Source organism: Rhamphochromis sp. 'chilingali' (genome assembly GCF_963969265.1).
Source record: "Rhamphochromis sp. 'chilingali' genome assembly, chromosome: 14".
NCBI lineage: Eukaryota > Metazoa > Chordata > Actinopteri > Cichliformes > Cichlidae > Rhamphochromis > Rhamphochromis sp. 'chilingali'.
The window spans coordinates 10,061,265-10,077,529 of NC_137941.1; the positions used below are offsets into that span (position 1 = coordinate 10,061,265).

A 16,265-nucleotide genomic window follows, 5' to 3' on the forward strand; every position below is an offset into this window, starting at 1 on the left:
GCTCTGATTGCCCGCCAGATGGCCATACCGGAGAGATCACTTTTCTGAGAAAGACTTTCACCTAGAGGCTTCCTCAATCATGTTAAAATTTTACTGCAGCATCTGACATCTGACCAGCGTGCTGCATGGCCAATATGGGAAGAAAGTAGTTATGGAACCCACAGCTTTCTCTGCATCGTCTGCATAATAAAAAGCCCGTGAGTTTCATAAGCAAATAGAAATCTGCATCACGCACCCTTCAAAGACGTGGCTTGTCATTATGGCATCAGCTAATAAGCAGGTGGCAGGAAGTAAATAAAAACAATATCCAGCTAATAATATGACAATACCCAGCTGTTCGGCACTTCTGAGTATAATCAATCACCTGGACAACAAGGTGATCTATAAAAATTTCATCACATTTATCTAGTGGAGAACTTCTACCCTGATAAGACACCAACTGCCACATGAAGTAAATAGTTCTTGAAGAACATTAGTGGCAAGCAGTGTATTGAGGTTGATTATCTCTGTGACTAATGCTCTGTCACTCTGTGGTATGAGAGGGCCCAGCGAGGACCCACAGTAATGGAGCCTGAGCAGGTGCTGAAAGCCCATTGACATCAGGGGGGAGTGCACTGACAAGAATTTCTGATGAATTTCAATTACTGATCTATTAAAGCTAATGAGGTAAATGAACAGCCAGAATACATTTGCCAGATAGCTTGAGACAAGACCTCAGCCGTTCCACTGGATTTTGTGCGTATGTGGCCACAGCAGATGGCATAATGCCAGTGTAGAAATGAAATAACTGGGCGAGTGGGGGCTGAAAATGTAACAGTCAAATAACCACTGGTAGCTCGGGAATTAAATGCTTAATATTAAGCACACTGATATGGCTAATAAAAGTTTCCACCGTTTGCTGTCATGGCCTTACTGAATGTAGGGATAGCATGCCACCAAGTGGAGTTAGTACAACATAGCATAATGCAGGTTCACCTGCATTTTGAGAGTTGCAGCACCATCTGCAGGCTTTATTGTGAACAGCAGTTTATTTAAATAATAATAAAAAAAGATACCCTCTTTGAACTCATGTTTGAACTAGCTAATCATGTGACACCTCATGGATATCAGATTGTGCACAATGATAAATATTGATCAGCTAGTCACATCCTTAATCAGAGTTCAGCAAAGACCTGCCAGCTCAGCATAACTCAATATGTATGATCTATCAGTGATAATTAATGTTATAAAATAAATATTCTTTTTTTGTATTTAGTATCTTTTGGAATTTTTTTTAATCCCATTTGAAAATACATTGTGTCAACTAAGACTATACCAAAAGTTGTCTTCATTTTGCTAATAAATAAAGTGCTTTGTTATTTTTTTATACTGTAAGATAAAAATGAAAAAGGTTAAATCTGCTGCAAACCATAATGTCATATTAACACTGATTTAAAAAAAAATATTACGGAATAGCTGCCTAATTAGGCTACAGATGCTGCATATGTGAAACAACACTGGCATCCAATGTTTCTTTAGGTTTAAGATTCAACTGAGAACAAAACAACCTTGATGGCTGAAAAAAAAAATTGTAAATATAGAGCAATAACTGGAAAACTTTGTAAAGCCGGGTGATTATTTTCTGTGGCTCTATCACAAGAGCTGACATTTTCCACACATTAGAGCTGTTCTAACTGTAAAGATATAGATTATAGAGACTTTATCTTAAAAGGTCATACCGATACTAAACTTGCTTACAGATTCGAAAAAGGCCAACGTTTGATCAAAGCGACTTAGTAGCTAAACGTATGTGTCTTCTTGTACAGCCACAACTTTTACTCACTCGAGATAAACTGAACTATATTGATTTTATTCATTCTTTCTGACAAACTTACAGAATAAAGATCCAGCGGAATAGATGGACACTTCTCCACAGCATATATTTAAGCATGAACAAGAATGCAGCTCAGATCGCTGTTGAACAACACTTTGCCATCCTTCTCTGCGCTGCACTTTCTCCTTAGAAGATCTAACATGCCCGCTCTGATTTCTGGGGTGAAGGACTCGTGGAATTTGTCGCTTCCTGTCATGAAACTCAGCAGGCGTTCTCCATGGCAGCTGCCTGGATTGAAGCACTCGGTAATGTCGAAGGCGTTGGGAGCTGAATGCTCATCGTATTTCAGACCCAGGCTCTTCAGACAGGCAATGACCTCTGCTGATGAACGGTACTCTTTAATGACACCTACACACAGCTCCTTGCTGTAAGTCTTCCACAAGGTGTCCCATCCACTGTTGGCTGGATAGTGTGATATTGAAAATCACATACATTTCTGAATAAAAAAATACTTCAAACAAAAGTAGTCAAGAGGATTTACTCAAAATATAAAAGTAAAAAGTAGCTCCTTGAAGGCCAGCTATGTGCAAACCTAACAGAACTTCATTATAAATATAATAACTCAATATTATTAATGGAATATAAACTTTAATTCAACTTAAATTTAAACCTAAAGTAGCTGTTTTTAAGTTTCCCCTTCAAATGCATTAAATACAAAACAAAAATGCTCAGATATGGATTTTATATACAAAATATAACCCCAAGAGGGCACCATTGTTCCAGCGCAAAGAGAAAAATATGTTTGAAACAAGGCTCATCTCTGGTAAAAACAGGAGCATAAAACAAATATGTTCTCAAAAATGTATAGTATACTTTATTTACATTCACACAATCTGAATTTGACACCTTTAAACTGTTATACTGCGGACTAATTAATTAAGGATAATTAAAATCAAGTTCGGCTTACCTGCTTCGACGATGATCATAAGTCTGCCGTTAGCTTTTAGAAGGCTGTGGTAAAAGCTGATAGTTTCACAAAGGTTTTCCACATAATAGATCATCTGTACGGGGGAACATTATGGGGAGAACTTTCTAAAGCTTGAATGAATTAAGTGTTATCATTTACAATAAATCTGCTAGGACATTTCGTCAGAGGTTGCTTGACAATTTATCACACTAATTACACATTTATCTGTCAGAATACACTCTACTCCCACTGCGGTCCCCACTGAATTCAAGCAGCAGTGCAGGATTTAGTGAGGACCCAAATATATCTCATTGTTAACAGAGTCAGACAAGGATATTACACTTTACAATACTTATACTTTATAGTTTGCAGTAGATTTTAGCTCACCACAATCCCACCTTAGGCGAGAAGACAAGACACCATAGAGTGACAAAGCAAATTCTAGAATTCCCGCTATTCTTTTGCCATGAATCTGCAGAAGGAAAACTCGTAATACCTGAATCATGTGTATGAAATCAAATTTCTTCATCTCGCCCTTCGTTTTCACTTGCTTTACATAGTCCTCGCTGCTCATGATGTTCCAGCCAAATGGGATCTTCTGAAGACTGGCAGTCTTTGCTACCAAAGCTTTAAGATGAACAAAACCAAATAGCCATCAATAACATTGAGATCTATGCTTATGTACAGTGGGGCAAAAAAGTATTTAGTCAGCCACCGATTGTGCAAGTTCCCCCACCTAAAATGATGACAGAGGTCAGTAATTTGCACCAGAGGTACACTTCAACTGTGAGAGACAGAATGTGAAAAAAAAATCCATGAATCCACATGGTAGGATTTGTAAAGAATTTATTCGTAAATCAGGGTAGAAAATAAGTATTTGGTCAATAACAAAAATACAACTCAATACTTTGTAACATAACCTTTGTTGGCAATAACAGAGGTCAAACGTTTACTGTAGGTCTTTACCAGGTTTGCACACACAGTAGCTGGTATTTTGGCCCATTCCTCCATGCAGATCTTCTCGAGAGCAGTGATGTTTTGGGGCTGTCGCCGAGCAACACGGACTTTCAACTCCCGCCACAGATTTTCTATGGGGTTGAGGTCTGGAGACTGGCTAGGCCACTCCAGGACTTTCAAATGCTTCTTACGGAGCCACTCCTTTGTTGCCCGGGCGGTGTGTTTTGGATCACTGTCATGTTGGAAGACCCAGCCTCCTTTCATCTTCAAAGTTCTCACTGATGGAAGGAGGTTTTGGCTCAAAATCTCACGATACATGGCCCCATTCATTCTGTCCTTAACACGGATCAGTCGTCCTGTCCCCTTGGCAGAAAAACAGCCCCATAGCATGATGTTTCCACCCCCATGCTTCACAGTAGGTATGGTGCTCTTGGGATGCAACTCAGTATTCTTCGTCCTCCAAACACGACGAGTTGAGTTTATACCAAAAGGTTCTACTTTGGTTTCATCTGACCACAGGACATTCTCCCAATCCTCTGCTGTATCATCAATGTGCTCTCTGGCAAACTTCAGACGGGCCTGGACATGCACTGGCTTCAGCAGCGGAACACGTCTGGCACTGCGGGATTTGATTCCCTGCCGTTGTAGTGTGTTACTGATGGTGACCTTTGTTACTTTGGTCCCAGCTCTCTGCAGGTCATTCACCAGGTCCCCCCGTGTGGTTCTGGGATCTTTGCTCACCGTTCTCATGATCATTTTGACCCCACGGGATGAGATCTTGCGTGGAGCCCCAGATCGAGGGAGATTATCAGTGGTCTTGTATGTCTTCCATTTTCTGATGATTGCTCCCACAGTTGATTTTTTCACACCAAGCTGCTTGCCTATTGTAGATTCACTCTTCCCAGTCTGGTGCAGGTCTACAATACTTTTCCTGGTGTCCTTCGAAAGCTCTTTGGTCTTGGCCATGGCGGAGTTTGGAGTCTGACTGTTTGAGGCTGTGGACAGGTGTCTTTTATACAGATGATGAGTTCAAACAGGTGCCATTCATACAGGTAACGAGTGGGGGACAGAAAAGCTTCTTACAGAAGACGTTACAGGTCTGTGAGAGCCAGAGATTTTCCTTGTTTGAGGTGACCAAATACTTATTTTCTACCCTGATTTACGAATAAATTCTTTACAAATCCTACCATGTGAATTCATGGATTTTTTTTTCACATTCTGTCTCTCACAGTTGAAGTGTACCTCTGGTGCAAATTACTGACCTCTGTCATCATTTTAAGTGGGGGAACTTGCACAATCGGTGGCTGACTAAATACTTTTTTGCCCCACTGTATATGCGATACATCAAAACACTGATTACACTGAGATAAAACGCTGGCAGACATCATTTAAGAGAATGAACTACTTTAAGAACATATAAAGAAAAGTAAAAATAAATATGGGGAGATGCGATTGTAGTCTTCTTCGTTGGTGTACATGAGAAGACCACAAAACAAAGAACCAAAAAACAGCTGATGCATTCACATGAAAGTAACATCAGCAGACGTATCAGTAGTTTGGGGTTTGTTCCTATGCATAATAGTGATGGGTCGTTCGCGAACGAAATGGCTCTTAGAGCCGGCTCTTTGACGTGAACGACGCGAGCCGGCTCCTTATCGCGAGCCGTCACGTGGGTTTTTTTTTTTTCTTTCTCTCACCCTCTCTCTCTCGCACTTTTTTTCCGCTTCACTCTGCACGCGAGCCTTGTGCTTTACGCTGGGCAGAGGGGGGGAGGGGCGGTAGTTACACTCAGTAGCACAGGAACAGAGCCAGAGAGAGAGAAAGAGAGGCAGGGACAACAACATTAGAAAGATATAGTAATCATCCACAACTATTTTCGGTTGCAGATGATAAAGGATTCAGAAAGTTTATTCATGCAGGTCCATATGACAGAGAATGTGCATCTTCTGTTTGTTTTCATATTATAATTTATATTTAATTGTGTTGTGGTTTGCAGTGTTTTGTGTTCTTTTCACTTTAAATTTGTAAAAGGAAAAAGCTTAAAATTTAAATAGTTAAAAGTTGAAATGTGAATAGTTGATTTTTGTATTATATGATTTGTTTATTACATTTTATGTGGAGTGAATAAATAAAAGTATATTTACGGTGGCCCCTAGAGACAAAGCACATACAAACTTCAAATCACGTACAAACTCTGAAGCATGTACAAACTCAAAAACACGTACAAACTCCAAAACACGTAAAAACTCCAAAGCACGTAAAAACACGTACAAACTCCGAAGCACGTAAAAACTCAGAAGCATATAAAAACTCAGAAGCACATAAAAACTCAAAACACGTACAAAAGACAACAGAAGTGCTCCAGGATGCTGGGCACAGTGTTGAGCCTTTGTTATCTTGTGGCTACACAAGCCAGCAAGTACCAACGACTGGATTTGGTGTGTGGTAATAACAGGTAAATGAACTTCTTTTTTAAATTATTTGAATATATATGAGTGCCTGTGTATAAATACACAAACAATACACATATGCTTTCAATTGTGTGATTTAAGTGATCTAGTAGCTCTGCTTTGGAAGTTCAGTTCATGCTAGAAATGTGTTTTGGAGTTTGTACGTGTTTTGTCTCTAGGGGCCACCGCATATATCTATATATAAACATATATAAATAAACCACTTTTTTTTTTTACGTTAGTAATTCCTTTTGTGCATAATTTTATATTATTGTTAATAATAAATGAAATACTAATAATAATAATAATAATAATAATGGATACTTTATTGATCCCCATGGGGAAATTACTTGTTTTTCTCTGCATTTGACCCATTCACTCAGTGAAGCAGTGGGCAGCCCACTAAGCAGGCGCCCGGGGAGCAGTGTGTAGGGACGGTACCTTGCTCAGGGGTACCTCAGGGTAGCCGTTAAGTGGATTCGAACCGCCGACCTTCCGATCATGGGGCGACCACTTTACCTACTGAGCTATCCCTGCCCCATAAATAAAATAAAGCAACAAAACAACCTGAAGAGCCGGTTCGGAGCCGAAAGAGCCGGCTCTTTTTAGTGAGCCGAACCGAAAGAGCCGGTTCTCTAAAAAGAGCCGGAAATCCCATCACTAATGCATAACAACAGAGCAGCCACCAGGCCCAGGCTCTTCCAGCAGCCACCAGGCACAGGCTCCTGCAGCAGCCACCAGGCCCAGGATCCTCCTGCAGCAGCCACCAGGCCCAGGCTCTTCCAGCAGCCACCAGGCCCAGGCTCTTCCAGCAGCCACCAGGCCCAGGATCCTCCAGCAGCCACCAGGCCCAGGCTCTTCCAGCAGCCACCAGGCCCAGGATCCTACTGCTCCACCAGGCCCAGGATCCTCCAGCAGCCACTGGGCCCAGGATCCTCCAGCAGCCACCAGGCCCAGGCTCTTCCAGCAGCCACTAGGCCCAGGATCCTACTGCTCCACCAGGCCCAGGCTCTTCCAGCAGCCACCAGGCCCAGGATCCTCCAGCAGCCACCAGGCCCAGGCTCTTCCAGCAGCCACTAGGCCCAGGATCCTACTGCTCCACCAGGCCCAGGATCCTCCAGCAGCCACTGGGCCCAGGATCCTCTAGCAAGGCACCAACAAGTAAATCAACAGTGACAAGACGGTGAACGGAGCGAGCAAGACAACAAGCTCAATGGGGCCTAAGAGAACACCGAACGCCGATGAAATTGAGGACATCAAAAAGTCATTGGACTTTCTAACTGAGGAAACATCGGCTATCAAGCTACAACAGAAATATATCCTAGACTTAGTCGAGGAAATAAGGTCGCTACGTAACCAGAATGCAGAGAAGGAGAAACGGATCGTCTATCTGGAGAGCAGGGTCGCGGACCTGGAGCAATATACCAGAATGAACGACGTGATCATCACAGGGCTGTACATAAAACGCCGGTCATATGCTCGGGCTGTGACTGCTGGCAGTAAAGAGGAGCAAGGAGATCTGGATGGGAGCTCTGCGGAGCAACAAGTAGCTGGTTTCTTGCAGTCGAAAGGGATCGACCTGGACTGTAATAACATCGAGGCATGCCACCCCTTGCCCAGGAGAAATGCTAGTGATAAACCAGCTATCATCATAAGATTTGTAAACAGGAAACACAAGAATGCACTGCTGAAGCAGGGGAGGAAACTAAAAGGATCGAACGTCTACATGAATGACCATCTAACCAAATCCAATGCTGACATAGCGAAGAAAGCACGATACCTAAAGAAACTGGGTAAAATTCAGAACACCTGGACTGCAAACTGTAAAATATTTATAAAGCTCAACGGTACACCGGAGGAAGCCAAGGTGCTGGTCATCAAATGCATCCAGGATCTGGAAAAATATTAACAGGTCACTTGACTACAAAGGCAAGGAGCGGGACAAACAATCTACAGTCATCAAAGCAGGTAATAGAAGACAACAACGGAAGCTAAAGCGTAACGTATTCAAGGATGAAACAATCAATTAATTCATTATCTGGGAATTATACATTGCTACCACAAAGGATTGCTAATCAGGAGATAAATTCACCAGTAAACACGGAATACAAAACACACTTCACAGAGCAGGACATTGATCCAGAACTGAACTTTTTTAACATCAAAAATACCTGCTACTATCATACTGAAGAACAATTCAACAAAACTGTCAAGGTCGACGGCAAAATATCTATAATCCACTTTAATAGTAGAAGTTTATATGCAAATTTTCACAAAATAAGGGAATATTTAAGCAAATTTACACATCCATTCAGTGTGATTGCAGTATCTGAAACATGGATTAATAAACAGAAAGGAGAGGACTTTGTAATAGATGGATATGAATTAAATCTTACAAATAGAAAGAATAAGAATGGCGGTGGTGTGGCCTTGTTTGTGGATAAAAATTTAAAATACAAGATGGTAGAAAAAATGACGGTGGCGGTAGATAATATATTAGAGTGTGTAACAATAGAAATTAGTATGGGAAAAGAGAAAAATGTCATTGTAAGCTGTATATATAGAACACCAGGTTCTAATATTGAAATTTTTAAGGAGTGGGTAGATAAAACATTCATTAGGACAAATCAAAAAGTCATGTTCATTTGTGGGGATTTTAACATAGATCTACTAAATCCAAACAAGCAGAGAGCGACAGAGGAATTTATTAATACAATGTATAGCTTGGGACTTTTTCCAGTGATCACTAAGCCCAGCAGGATTACAGCACAGTCGGCAACCCTAATAGACAATATATTTACTAATGAAATAGAAAATAGAACCATAAGTGGTCTCCTAATTAATGACATCAGTGATCATCTACCTGTTTTTATAGTGTATAACAGCAATTACAGGAAGGTTAAACAGCAAAACACAATAAAATACAAACGAGTGAGAACAGAAGAGTCAATAAACGCATTCAAAAGTGATTTACTCAAGCAAGAATGGGAGATGCTGTATAAGGAAAAAAATATTGATAAAGCTTATGAGATTTTTTTAGGAAAATTTAAACTGTTATATAATAGTCATTGCCCAGTAAAGAAATATAGTAAAAAACAAAAATATGCAGAGTGCCCATGGATTACAAAAGGATTGCAAAATGCATGTAAGAAGAAAAATACCTTATACAGAGAATTTATAATGAACAGAAGCACAGAAGCTGAAAATAAATACAAGAAATATAAAAATAAATTAACGAGTATTTTAAGGTCATGTAAAAAGGAATACTATGAAAAATTACTGATTATGAATAAAAATAATATTAAAGGGATCTGGAAAACATTAAATACCATCATCAAAAAGGGCTCGGGGCAGGCAGACTATCCTTCGTATTTCGCAAATAATGATAGAAATATTACTAATATGAGAGATGTGATAAATGAGTTCAATAAATTCTTTGTAAGTGTTGGGCCAGACTTGGCTGAAACAATTCCTGATATAACAGATTCTGTAGAGAAAGAAACTAGACTCATTGACCGCAATCCTCATTCAATGTTCTTAACGGTGGTGGAAGAAATGGAAATCATTGATATTGTTGGGAAATCACAAACAAAAAACTCTACAGACTCTGACGACATTGATATGGAAATCGTTAAGAGAGTGATAGAGGGCATTTCCAAACCCTTAACACACATTTGCAATTTGTCCTTACAAACTGGTACATTCCCAAAACAAATGAAAACAGCTAAAGTAACACCACTGTTTAAAAATGGTGACAGACACCAATTCACAAATTATAGGCCTGTCTCTCTACTTTCTCAATTTTCAAAAATACTGGAAAAAGTCTTTAGTAATAGACTTGACAAATTTATAGATAAACACAAAATAATAACGGATAGTCAGTATGGTTTCAGATCAAATAGATCAACATCATTGGCATTAATGGAACTGATCGAAAATATCACCAACAATATAGATAAAAGACAATGTATAGTTAGTGTATTCATTGACCTAAAAAAAGCTTTTGACACAATTAATCATGACATATTACTTGATAAACTGGAGTACTACGGCATTAGAGGAGTGGTGGGTAAAGAGTTATTTGAGAGACAGGCAGCAATTTGTGAAAATTGGGGAATATCAATCAGAGTGTATGGACATTGTTTGTGGAGTTCCGCAGGGGTCAGTATTGGGACCAAAGCTGTTTATCTTCTATATCAATGATATATGCAGAACATCAGATATACTACAGTTTATTCTATTTGCAGATGATACAAATATTTTTTGTGCTGGAGAGAACTTACAGCAGCTTTTGGAAATTGTCACACAAGAAATGATTAAACTGAAAACATGGTTTGATAGAAATAAGCTATCATTAAATTTGGAAAAAACTACATTTATGTTATTCGGAAATTGTAAAAAAGATGCAGGAGCAAAATTATTAGTAAACAATGTTGAAATAGAGCAAGTTTCGGATACAAAATTTCTGGGTGTGATAATAGATAACAAAATCTGCTGGAAACCTCACATAAAGCATATACAAGCCAAACTGTCAAGAAGCATCTCCGTACTGAGTAAAGTTAAATATTTTTTGCCTTCCAAATCACTCCGGGTACTTTATTGTTCACTTATATTGCCATATTTGGAATACTGTGTGGAAATTTGGGGAAACACATATAAAACTGCACTTCAACCAATATGTAAAATTAAAAAAAAAGCAATCAGGATGATTAATAAAGCAGGATTTAGAGACCATACTAACATCATGTTTTTGAAATTAAAAATACTGAAGTTTATGGATCTTATAAAATATAAAACTGCAAAAATTATGTACAAGGCCAGATACAATATGTTACCAGGAAATATACAGAGGATGTTCTATGACAGAGAAGGAGACTATGAATTGAGGGGGAAATTGAATCTAAGGATTCTTAAAGCACGGTTAAAACCTTTTGTGTCACTATTTATGGGGTAAAACTGTGGAATAGTTTTACTATAGATCTACAGCAATGCTCAGGAATTAGTAAGTTCATGAAAATACTTCGAAAACTGATTTTGGAAGAATATGATACCGATAAAGATGATCACCCATTGTATGTATAAAAATATCAAATTATATCCAAATTATATCAATCACGGTAGCCAAGTTTATATAGGTTCTCCTCGTGTATCGTGTGGAGTATGTGATGATGGGAATTAGGTGAATTATGTGGGATCAATAAGATGTTGAGCAGGGGTAGGAATTAATAAGTATGTTCATACTTCTTCCTACTCCTTTTCAGACCAAACATTGTTACATTATGTCAGACGATTTTGTTTTATTTCATTATATATTTTTTGTTTATCTGAACACATACGTGTGTGTGTGTATATCTACATATATATTCGTATCTGTAAATGAAAATATATGTAGTGTGTATATATTGTTTTTTGTTTTATATGTCTGAAACAAATAAAGATACAATACAATACAATACAATACAATACAAGTGAAACAAATGATTTCAGATGACGATGTATGCACGTTTTACACAATTTTCAGGTACTGCAACACAAATGAGTGCATGATGAATTTTAACAACACACAAAGTAACTACTTCTTTTGGCATTTTGAGAAAGCTCTAAATGTCAGCTGATAATGTTAGTACTTTCACTACTGGCACTAATACATCAGCTTTTCAGAAAGGTAAAGAAGAGCCTGAAGAGGAAACCCATCTGAAAATAGAGTAAAAATATTTCAACATGTGGTGTGAATGTGAATGGTTAATACCTTTGAAGTTGTCTGAGAGTTCAGAGCTGCCCTCCACAATGTCAGCAGTAATAGGAACAGCAGGGAATACAGACTGCAGCAGTGTGAGGATCTGAGCATCCACCTCACCTGGGGAAAAAAAAAAAAAAAAAATCAGGAAGTAAGAAGATTTTGAACACATAACGCTTTAAAATGAAAATGCTCCAAAACATATAGTATAGAACACTTTTAAAAAAACCTGAAATTTATTTAGAAAAGTCAAAAATATATATAACGCAGATGTGTGTAATACTTCTTATCATTCTGATCAACAGAATCATTAACAGTTTGTTGTTTGATGTCATTGTGCAATAACCGCAGTGATCTATGACCTATATTGATCATATGTGGAGCCAAGTGCAATCTGCAATAGCTTTGACAGTGACTTTAATGTATTAATGCCCCCACAGACACTGTTATTATGAATTCTCTTTGTTGCACGCCTTTGAAGGGCATGGTAATCAGTTTAATTGGAGCTTTTTAACAGCGATTCTCAAACTTTCTGGCATGTCTCACTTCAGAAACCAAAAAAAAAAAAAAAAGTATCCAGGATTACATTTTAGTGAAATAAAGGTCAGCATGACAACATCAGAAAACTCTTTTCTTCAAAAAACCCTGTTCGTTCAGCTGCTCCACTTTAATCTGTGGGGACTGCCACAGAGAACCACTGGTTTAAAACAAGTAAATATGTGATGGTCTTGAGTCTTTGACCCGTTTTTGAGTTTGTTATTTTGTTTTTGCAGAATATTAAGATGCTGATATTCAGTTTAGAGTGCCTCTGAATTTTGTTAAGTTCTAGTTCCTAGCCCTTGTTTAATCATTTAGATCCCTCTCATGGCCAGTCTCTCAGTCTTGCTTCTGTGTCTTCTCCAACGTCTCCTGTGTAAGTTATTTGTGCCTCCTTGTGTAGTCCATCATGTCTGGTTATGCATGTTAAGTTCTCTCGCTCCCCCTGTTGCCTGCGTTTAGTCAGTCTGTGTCTCAGTGTGGGTTTCTCATAATTCCTTTGTTAGCCTCCTGTGCTGTGTGCGTTATGTTCAGTTTTGCTTCCTTGTCTCATTAGTTAGATTACTTTCAGCTGTGTTCCCACCTGTGTTCTGTTCCCTCATTTCCCCTTGTGTGCATTTATGTCTGCATCTCCCTCATACTCTGGCTGTTTGTTAGTTTCCTAGTTTTCCCCAGTTTGGTTTCATGTCCTCTGTATTTCCAGTAATAAAGCTTAAAGAGTTTTGAGTTCAGTCCTGTTTGTGAGCCTGCATTTTGGGCAGTGTTCCTGCCCACTTCACACTGCCACATGACAAAATAAGCCAGAACTACCACAGCACACATATACAATGGTCAGTAATGCTACTACAATTAATATTACACTTATTGTTATATTTGATCACATACCTCCACCACTTCCAACACCAAGAACGCTCAGGCTGCTTTTACCCTCTCCAATCCTGCATCAAAAATAAGAACGTTAATAAACCGTTAAAGAAAGTGTACAGTATGTGTGTCACAAGATGTATGCTGGAAAATTACGGTCTTACAAAATTGCACTATGGAGCCTCTGTGTTATAGCTGTCTAATTTATTATGGCTGGTGCTAGGCTGGATCATTGAATAGATGGGTTGGCAGCTCAGTGGGTTGTACACAGCTCAGCTGCTTGCTTAATTTTTAAAACAGCTTCACTCCTGAATGGTGGTCTAAAAAGAGCATCTAAGAAGTGACTGTTTGAAAGCATGGATGTTTTCTTTTGTGAAAAAACTAATTACAGAGCTCAAAGCAAGAGCATTATGACAGCTGCTTTTCAAAACGATCAGCCCAAACCTCTAAACGATCACAAAATCTAAAAGGAAAATATGAAAATGTAAAAGCTGAAAATCTTTTGTTATTAAGCATTTCACCTCTACTTACAATATGGAATTTAATCTATTGCAAACTATCAGACTACAGAATATCTCAAAGCATTTTTCATTTAATAAATAAGTTGGTGAGGTACATTTAATTAAGTAAACAGTAGATGTTTGTGCTATCAAGTGAATAAAGACAAGTGTAAAGGATAAACTGCAAGTGTACTGTTGAATTCTTTCAGGGGGTTTATTAAAAAAATGACCAGTCTTGCTGAGCACAAGTTAACATTATTTCAATAGACAAATTGTGGATATTCAGGAGATCATGGTGAAAAGAAACTTTTTATAAGAGGGCTGTGCGGCAGTGAAAGAGACAAGAAACCCTTCTTCTAGTCTTCCCGTCTGTTTTAAATAGCTGTGTGACAAATACGGATAAAAATGTAATCAATCACAGCATAGCATCATCCATCAGGCTGATCCAATTTAGCACCAAATGGGTTGTTTTGACATAGTAGGGACAATCTGAAAGAAATTGAGTTTTTGAATGAAAATTCAGATTGTGTGCGTGCACTGCAGCTTGCATGAAATTGTAGGCAATTTCTTCTGCCTTTAAAAAGACATTTTGAAGTTATCTGCACAGACCCTGGTGGGCTAAATTACCCCATTCCCTAAAACAGCACGTAACATAAGGAAGGCAACAATTTAAGCCTGGCTAACTAAATGGATAAATGCTCAAACGACTTTCCATAAACTAGCAGAGACCATACTGTGGTGGAACTTCAGGCGGTATAAAGCATCTACTGTTGACAAGTGGAGGACACAGATGCAACTTACGTCAAAGTTTTCACATTCCAACCCTTGAGTACAGTCATTACTGTAGTGCTGCATGAGCAGTCTGTCCCCTACTCTTAGCTTGGAATATGGGTTATTACTTCAAGCATTTCATTTCCTGCTGTACCTTTTAAATTCTCTTGCTAGGAGATTGTTAACACACTGCACAATGGCCTTGTGCTCTCCTGAGTGTTCCAGATAGAACTGGAAAATGTGGACATTGTCACCCTCATAACAAGTGTGCTGTGCTTCTGCAGCCATGACTGATTCCTGCAATGCACAGAAATCAAAAACAACAACATAATCAAGTTGCTCACCACACTTTAATTATATAGTTACATCATAAGAATAAAAAAAAAAATACCTTAAATAGCTGTAGCCTCTGTGGAAATCGAGTTCTTCCCCTTCTTTTGAGTTGCACACTTTACATTCCCTCCCACAAAGTGGGCTGGCTTCAAAGTAGTCTCTCTAAAGCACAAATAGTGGGCGTCCTGAACTGTTGGACTGGTTGTGGCGAATGAGGGCAGAGACCCAACTGCTCTCCCCCTTCTTTTAAGTTGTGGTGTTTCTCTTCTCTTCCACAAATGGGCTGGGCTTCAACATTTTCTCTGTAGAACAGAAATAGTGGGCTTTCCTCAACCTGTTCAATTGGCCTCACCTGCCCTTAACACTAACCAAACATATGCAAAGCATGCACCACTTTAGATGGTCTAAGATTCTGGTCCTAGATTTAGAACTGAAGAAGCTTCTTGAATGAGGGTTGCAGCATCTTGAAGCAACTTAAAGAAGTCCAGATGCTTTTCTTTCTAAGCTCTTTAGACTACGGTGACCTGGATGACTGAGAACCTTCACAGACACTGCTTTAGATGATTTCATACATTACATGTCATGGTTACATGGTTGTGTTTGCAGATCAGTAAGTAAAGTTGTCCTCAAGATGGTGCCAAAAGTTCAGCTATATCGTAGTGTCTGCAGAACATCTGCTGCCACAGCATACATCATCTTTACCATTTTATAAATATTAACAGCACAAGCTGTTGAGCTGAAAAGACATTCTGGAGCATAAATATATTTAAGCTGCAAAAGGTTGTAACAGTTATTGTAAACAATCCCCAAATCAGTCACAACGCCATGATTACGATGAATCTACTCATCTAGGAAAACAATTTATTTTTAATGTATAAACCATCTTAATTTCAAAATGCTATTGTGACAGCTTCATCTTAGAATCAGTTGTATAAGTAACTTACTTCAGCTTTATACACGTCCAGTATAAGCAGCGACTTTAATTCATCTACTTCTCACATTAAAATAAATATCATCTTCAAGTTTTTCTGTATAACAAACAGCTTACAACCTTTCAGCTTATCTAAAATAGATCAGCCTTTATGGAAAACTGAACTGCTTAATGTTCTGTTTACTTTTAGATTTTGATTAATACATGTTCCAATGAAAACAACATAATGGGGTTGGCAGTGGAGCACCGAAGCCTGCCAAATACAGCTCATTAAAAATGATACGACGGTGAAATCTAAAGCTAATGTCCGAAGCAGTTTACGACTTATTTGTGAGACTCATAACAAACAGTAGTTATAACCAATTCACTTATATACAAGCATAACCTTTGATTTTACAGAACTGT

The 16,265-nt window shown here is 38.7% G+C and overlaps 1 protein-coding gene across 1 annotated transcript; it reads right to left on the reverse strand.

The window, feature by feature from the left end:
- Positions 1–1,868: 1,868 nt before the first annotated feature.
- On the reverse strand, positions 1,869–16,149 carry LOC308409715 (histamine N-methyltransferase-like). The gene is made up of 7 exons (XM_080902657.1): positions 14,988–16,149; positions 14,751–14,893; positions 13,347–13,399; positions 11,937–12,044; positions 3,277–3,407; positions 2,781–2,874; positions 1,869–2,275 (listed from the first exon to the last, which is right to left on the reverse strand). The coding sequence occupies exons 2-7, from the start codon at positions 14,882–14,884 to the stop codon at positions 1,923–1,925; spliced, it is 873 nt and encodes a 290-aa protein (XP_080758783.1). The 5' UTR covers positions 14,885–14,893; positions 14,988–16,149; the 3' UTR covers positions 1,869–1,922.
- Between the last annotated feature and the right edge of the window lie 116 nt (positions 16,150–16,265).

What these genes read in the sequence shown, in the direction of transcription:
- LOC308409715 (XM_080902657.1), bottom strand. Translation starts at nt 14,884, where the DNA reads ATGGCTGCAGAAGCACAGCACACTTGTTATGAGGGTGACAATGTCCAC. An exon ending in ACTCTCAGACAACTTCAAAG is followed by an intron (nt 3,408 to 11,936) that starts GTATTAACCATT and finishes TTCATCTTAAAG; the next exon opens with CTTTGGTAGCAAAGACTGCC. An exon ending in TATGATCATCGTCGAAGCAG is followed by an intron (nt 2,276 to 2,780) that starts GTAAGCCGAACT and finishes CACACTATCCAG; the next exon opens with CCAACAGTGGATGGGACACC.